Genomic DNA, 7,821 nt, shown 5'->3' with positions numbered 1-7,821 from the left:
TAACAAAAACTTTTCATGTAATATAATCACATTTACCTTCACTATAATTTTATCATTGCCCCATTTGGACACAATTTGTGTGATAGTGTGGATAATATCTTCATTATTTCTTCTGTTATATTCCTGTAAATAATAATATATACGAATACAAATGTTTTATATAAATAATTGTATACGTGCCAGATAAAAGCAATACTAAATCACACACGCACATCCATAATCCGACTAATTTGGGTTGTTTTTTCCAAGGAAAACTACGTCTGGTTTTTTATTTCCGCACATACACTGGACATACAACACTTTTGAGAATGAAGATATATTATAATAAAATAATAGTGGTTGTGGTTACAAAAATTGCATCATAAACAAACAGAAAGAAACAATCAGCTTTTGTAGACCAATCAAAAAAGTGGTCTCAGAGCCAGCATTCGTGTCATTTCCTCGGTTTCGCCTATTTAAGTAAAACCTTTATCTATACTCTATGATTTGGGGTCATTTATAAAAAAGAAACACAATTTTGTCATTCGCCAATTTGGTTAAATAATTTTTACATTTTTGTCAAACTTTGGCATTAATTTTGATTAGGCATAATTTTAGTATTATACACATAATAATTGTATTTGTACATCTAATGTTTCTCTCATATTGGATATTGTAATTTCTATAGAAAAATTCTATATATTCTATATTATAAATCCATTCTGTTCACTTTAGAGTTACGAATGTGCCGAAACCGAATCATTCCCTAAAAAAATAAACAAATATAAAACTGGTTATAAGTGTTTTACACAAATATATTTACACAATTATATTACTTGTATATAAGTAATGATTCTTAAAATTAATATATTTTTAAAACTGTAGTAAGATTGACAGAACAAAGTACGAAAATATAGTAGTTTGGAAACGTCACTGTGACATAATGGTTTACAAAGAAAAGTCAGGATATAATCCCAATATAATCGGTACTGTTTTCATTTTCGTTTAGTTTTTTTGCATATTGACCGAATAGTTTTATTTTTATAGAAAATAACCCGTACTATACACCCCATCATCATTATAATACTCGACTTTCTGGTAAGTAGTTGAACTTATATTATTATAGGTTTGTAATTAAGTATCATAAGTGGCTCAAAATAATTTCTATTTAGTTAAATGTTAATGTTGTAATGTTAGGAAATGTTATTATGAAGCAATTTTTGTTTAATAAATAATAATCAGATGGAAAATGTTCAACTGGAATCATTATTTGGGCTTTTGCTGGATATGTTAAACCTGCTATCTAAAGCTTTCAATTTTTTCAGTGCACAGCAGTACACATTTCGAAGAAATTAAAAAATAACTGGATGGTCAAATGGGCAATATTTTGAAAAAATAAATGATTCCATCTTCTTAAAAATTATGTAGTTTTTTTTTTTTTGAGGAAACGGTAATGAATTTTCTGTGAACCTGGTGTAAAGTGGGTCTTCACTCACGATTGTTTACGTATATTAGATTCAAACGTTACGGTAACACTATGAGTTTAATAATTATCAGTTTGATGATTTCATTTTTTGACAGTTTAATGCGATCTCCATTATGTCCATTGCTATTTGAGATACTACCTAATGAAATAACTGTTACTATATTTCTTTCTGTTATATAAAAAATAACAATAATAATCTAATGTGCCTTAATTTTATTGATTTTTACATATTTTCAGCACGGTTAAATAGCTCTAAGGATATACTAAACAGCCGTATCAGCAACAGTAAAATATCAAAACGCTTGGATTATGACTGCCCGCCTAGTGAAGAAAAATCATACGTCCTAGAGGGGATTGATCGACATAGTGATCGTTTCTCCACTTGCAGTAGCCAATATACCACTGATTTAGCCCATAACCGTAACTCAGAATTGTTCGAGGAGCAGATTAAAAGTTCGCTTCTTAAAGTTGGCAACATGGACATTATCGAGAACCACTGTCTTGATAACGATAGAAGAAAGTACCTGATAAAAAATTGCAGTATCGCTCTAATGGCCGGTACTTTTGAATCAAAGTTAGCTTATGTTTACGTCATGTAATAGTGTTTGGTTTCCAGTTGTTATCGGATGGTATGTGAACCATATTAGAACGCAGCTGGTTGATATCAAGACTGACTTGGAATCAAGTGTTGTAAGTATTCATTTGTATAATAATGATGATGTTTTATTATATTGGCCTATAAATTAATTTAAAAAGATTTTACAGGTGGGACGAAAGTCCCGCTACTATTTTATTATGGATTTATTACTATTACTATTTTACACTATTTATTGAAAATAATCGTTCCATTATTGCCACTCAGCGGAAATTGCGTCAAAAATATCCTAATCGGCCAGTGCCTCACCAAACCACAATTCACCGTTTACATACGAATTTTCAACAGAATGGTTCGACAGCAGAGAGGCCTCGTTCTGGACGGTTCAGTAACGGACGACTCATAACGCTGAAAATGTAGCTCTGGTGTGCGATAGTGTCGTACACATTTCTGCACACATTTTTAAAATTGATTTGAAAATGTTCCCGTAGAAAATTCGTTTAGTCCAAAAACTGCTACCGAGAAATCCTGATTAACGAGTTGAGTACAGTAACACAATTGAACATTTTTCGTCTAAATTAACAATGAGCGATGAAGCCCATTTTCTTTAACAGTCGGTTTTGGGGAACACATGATCCTAAATTAATTAATGAAACATTATTGCATCCACTAAAAGCAACTGCATGATGTAGCAATCATTCTGGAAACATCATTGGTTCCTATTTTTTTGAAAATGACCAAGGACATGTGGTTTCAGCAGGATGGGGCCACAGCACATACTGCTCGTTCAACAATTCAATTATTGAATGATGTTTTTCCACGGAGACTAATTTCGCGAACTGGCGATTTAGCATGGCCAGCCAGATCTCCGGATTTAACAGCCCCAGACTTTTTGTCCTAGGGTTTTTTAAAATCAAAAAAAGTTTATGTGGATAAGTCCCAAACAATTTAACATCTTGAAGACAATATTTCTCACGGAATTGAAGAAATTCAACCTCAGATGTTGCAGGATGTCATGAAAAATGCATTAAAAAGCCGAAAGTTGGATAGCGAATCGCGGTCACCATTTAGCCGATATAATTGTTCAATCACAATGAAAAGAAAAATATAAAGACCATAGAAACGTTTTATGAAAACCAAACTTACTTATCTATTCTTTGAGCAAACTTATAGGCAATCAAAATGGTCGCGGGACTTGTCCCACGTTGTACAATGAATGGCGTTACTCTGTATAGAATCTCATCACGTACATATTTATAGTCAACTTTATGTTGAAGCCGCACTTTTCAGTATGTGCCCTTTCGTCGAAATGTGAAAAATACATTTTTTCAGTGCGTTGAAAATGTCTGAATTTATGATGAGTAAATCACATTTGCGAACTTTATTATTTTACTTGAATTTGGAGAAAATTGCTGCGACTAAAGGTCATCGAATGCTGTCTGAAGCAACAAACTGAATACTGGCTTCGTCGTTTTAAAAGTTATGATTTTGAGATCGAAGACAAAGAGCTTTCCGAACAGCCAAAAAAATTTGATGGCGAAAATTTGAAGAAATTTTTTGAACATGGGATCCCAAAGCTTGGATGTTTTGTGCCATATTAATTGAAAACAAGATATATTATAAGCCGTTTGGTCATGTAAGAAATGCTGCTTGAACTGCGTAATTGAAAAGGTTTTTTGTATGGTATTGTTACTTTTGATGAAAAGTGGATAATAACAAAGCAAAAAAACTAATGGGGACCACGTTGTTATGTATCAACCTCACCGACAAAATGAAATATCTGTTGTTTCAAGGTAATTCTGGCATCTGCTTAATGTGGTATAATATGATCTGCTAAAACTTAATAAAACCGTCAATTGGAACCGTTAAAGAACTGCAATTAATGCGTTTGAACTGATCACTGCATAAAAAACGGTCGGAGTACGAGCAAAGACAGACACTGCAATGTTATTCATCAGCATGACAACGCTTGAACAAACCGGTGAAAACATAATTGGAAATATATAAATTGGAAGTGCTACCCCACCCGCAGTATTTTCCAGACCATGCTCCTTCTGATTACTACTTGTTCCGATATATAAGCCGTGACCTGTCTAACGAAGTAACATCTCATTTCATAAAAATTCCAAACAATTGGTCAATTCGTGATTAGCCTCAAAAGATCCATAATTCTTTCGAGATCAAAAGATGGGACATAGTAGCGGCTATCGATGAACAAGACTTTGACTTGAAATTTAAAAAAAATCCTATAAAATTTATTTACAGATCTAATAAATTATTGTAATATTGATGAAACAATAATCACATGGAGAAATGTTTGGACTATATAGACAATAAAGCTTTCTGTTCAATGTATCAACGTTTTCAGCATGTTTTATTAAGAAATAAAGTAATGGATTGATCAAGTGGTAAAAGTCTAATGTAGTACTGTGGAATCCTCTTCTGGCCTTAGAACTAGACAGTCATAATCTGCTCTGTTTTCATTCACACGATTTTGATTTTATCTACTAATATAGCGAAAAGCAGTTCTTCTGAGTTTGCTGAATCTAATACAATGCACAATGTGCTTGAGCATAATTGTTTTATTTTTGTTAAAAACTCACTGAAACTCTCAGTTACTGTATTGATGTTTGGCATATCAGGCTGGCCGTTTGTGGATCAGCCGGTTTTGTACCTGCTCGGTATCCTTCCAAAACTTGTTTTTGTTAAAACGGAGAAAGTTGTTAAACACCCCGTGCCGGTACAGCATCCTCACTTGTGGAGACTTGATTTGATTGCAGGTGATAAAGCCGTGAACTGAAATCAGAGTTTAATTCCTAATTAGTATATTACCGATGATACCTAGTTACAGTTTCCATCATTGTCATAATATTAGCTTTGATAATTACCCTATCTTGGTAATTTCTTTGAGGTAGTCACAAATTTTAAATTTAGTTACGTTTTTCCAATTAATTTTGTACTAATAATATAAAGTATACCAACAGATACTATATATATCTAGAGATATATATACTGAGAGTAATATATACTCATAAACTAAATTCAGCTTTGCTATAATTTGTTCAGTTCCCCTGTTATCGATAAAAAAATCAATTATTTCTTGTTATTTTTTTCTTAATTTCATCAAATTTTCAAAAAAATATATAAGAAATTAACAAGTATGTCAGAACATAACCTCAGAATTAGCAAATAATAAACATAACTAGCTGTAGATTATCGCAAAGCGCATGCGCATATCGAATCGATCATTTACTGCATCTTGTTAATCTCCTTGTAACCTCGAAAATCCACCAGACACTCTTCCTTACTGACGATCAGTCGTCGTAGTTTCTTAGTGCTGATCGTTGAACTGTAATAGACATGGGGTTTTAATGATTAAATTAAATATTTTAGAATCAAATAAATACCATACAAGACGCCAGACTTGACGATGTCTACAGACTAAGCGAGATGGGCAAGAAAGTTAAGGAGTTGGCACAGAATCAAGGTACTAGACAAACATTGATTTGCATCGGTTGATTATCGATAAGTTATATTGTTTTAGTTAATTTACAATACTCTATAAACAAAATGATAGAGCAAGAAATAAACAAAATGTATAGCGATAAGACTGGCAGGACAGACTTTGCTCTAGAATCAGCAGGTAACTTTAAAATACTCGTACTATCTCGTAAGATCTAAATATTTAATAAATATATTCGGACTTTATTCACCTTTAACATATATTATGACATATAAAAGCAGTTGAACTGATATTACTGTACTGCTACTTTTGTATATTTCCCTAAATGAAAAGATATATGAAAAAACATATTTTGACAACTAATGTTCAGCTGTAACGCGCTGCTTTTGAAGATTCGGCTTCTTACTTCTATAGTAGATGCTACTTTCTTTTCGTGTATTACTGATGCCAACTCCTGTACTCTTTCAAACTATGATAATAATGATTATATGTTTACAATACTCTATCAACAAAATGATAGAGGAAACAATAAACAAAATGTACAGCGATAAGACTGGCAGGACAGACTTTGCTCTAGAATCAGCAGGTAACTTTAAAATACTCGTACTATCTCGTAAGATCTAAATATTTAATAAATATATTCGGACTTTATTCACCTTTAACATATATTATGACATATAAAAGCAGTTGAACTGATATTACTGTACTGCTACTTTTGTATATTTCCCTAAATGAAAAGATATATGAAAAAACATATTTTGACAACTAACGTTCATCTGCAACGTACTGCTTTTGAAGATTCGGCTTCTTACTTCCATAGTAGACGCTTCTTTCTTTTCGTGTATTACTGATGCCAACTCCTGTACTCTTTCAAACTATGATATTAACGAATATATGTTTACAATACTCTATAAACAAAATGATAGAGCAAGAAATAAACAAAATGTACAGCGATAAGACTGGCAGGACAGACTTTGCTCTAGAATCAGCAGGTAACTTTAAAATACTCGTACTATCTCGTAAAATCTAAATATTTAATAAATATATTCGAATTTTATTCACCTTTAACATATATTATGACATATAAAAGCAGTTGAACTGATATTACTGTACTGCTACTTTTGTATATTTCCCTAAATGAAAAGATATATGAAAAAACATATTTTGACAACTAATGTTCAGCTGTAACGCGCTGCTTTTGAAGATTCGGCTTCTTACTTCTATAGTAGATGCTACTTTCTTTTCGTGTATTACTGATGCCAACTCCTGTACTCTTTCAAACTATGATAATAATGATTATATGTTTACAATACTCTATCAACAAAATGATAGAGGAAACAATAAACAAAATGTACAGCGATAAGACTGGCAGGACAGACTTTGCTCTAGAATCAGCAGGTAACTTTAAAATACTCGTACTATCTCGTAAGATCTAAATATTTAATAAATATATTCGGACTTTATTCACCTTTAACATATATTATGACATATAAAAGCAGTTGAACTGATATTACTGTACTGCTACTTTTGTATATTTCCCTAAATGAAAAGATATATGAAAAAACATATTTTGACAACTAACGTTCATCTGCAACGTACTGCTTTTGAAGATTCGGCTTCTTACTTCTATAGTAGACGCTTCTTTCTTTTCGTGTATTACTGATGCCAACTCCTGTACTCTTTCAAACTATGATATTAACGAATATATGTTTACAATACTCTATAAACAAAATGATAGAGCAAGAAATAAACAAAATGTACAGCGATAAGACTGGCAGGACAGACTTTGCTCTAGAATCAGCAGGTAACTTTAAAATACTCGTACTATCTCGTAAAATCTAAATATTTAATAAATATATTCGGATTTTATTCACCTTTAACATATATTATGACATATAAAAGCAGTTGAACAGATATTACTTCACTGCTACTTTTGCATATTTCCCTAAATGAAAAGATATATGAAAACAATTATTTTGACAACTAATGTTCATCTGCAACGCGCTGCTTTTGAAGATTCGGCTTCTTACTTCTATAGTAGATGCTACTTTCTTTTCGTGTATTACTGATGCCAACTCCTGTACTCTTTCAAACTATGATAATAACGAATATATGTTTACTATACTCTATCAACAAAATGATAGAGGAAGAAATAAACAAAATGTACAGCGATAAGACTGGCAGGACAGACTTTGCTCTAGAATCGGCAGGTAACTTTAAAATACTCGTACTATCTCGTAAAATCTAAATATTTAATAAATATATTCGGATTTTATTCACTTTTAACATATATTATGA

The 7,821-nt window shown here is 31.9% G+C and overlaps 1 protein-coding gene across 1 annotated transcript; it reads left to right on the top strand.

Moving 5' to 3' along the window:
- Positions 1-882: 882 nt before the first annotated feature.
- Positions 883-5,741, top strand: LOC143204673 (uncharacterized). Its single transcript, XM_076417389.1, has 6 exons — positions 883-965; positions 1,027-1,077; positions 1,703-2,023; positions 2,082-2,155; positions 5,454-5,547; positions 5,605-5,741. Exons 1-6 carry the CDS (start codon positions 923-925, stop codon positions 5,739-5,741), a joined length of 720 nt encoding a protein of 239 aa, XP_076273504.1. The 5' UTR covers positions 883-922.
- Positions 5,742-7,821: the final 2,080 nt, after the last annotated feature.

Source organism: Rhynchophorus ferrugineus, unplaced genomic scaffold (assembly GCF_030347505.1).
Source record: "Rhynchophorus ferrugineus isolate W39M unplaced genomic scaffold, kcgeb_rfMv2 rfM1, whole genome shotgun sequence".
Lineage (NCBI taxonomy): Eukaryota > Metazoa > Arthropoda > Insecta > Coleoptera > Curculionidae > Rhynchophorus > Rhynchophorus ferrugineus.
The sequence above is the reverse complement of the archived record's forward strand: the minus strand, read 5'-3'. Positions and strand labels throughout refer to the sequence as shown.

Bases quoted from the DNA above. Each gene is read 5' to 3' on its own strand.
- LOC143204673 (XM_076417389.1), top strand. From the start codon at position 923: ATGGTTTACAAAGAAAAGTCAGGATATAATCCCAATATAATCG. The intron at 1,078-1,702 runs GTAAGTAGTTGA...ACATATTTTCAG, and splicing joins TTATAATACTCGACTTTCTG to CACGGTTAAATAGCTCTAAG. The intron at 2,024-2,081 runs GTACTTTTGAAT...TTTGGTTTCCAG, and splicing joins CAGTATCGCTCTAATGGCCG to TTGTTATCGGATGGTATGTG.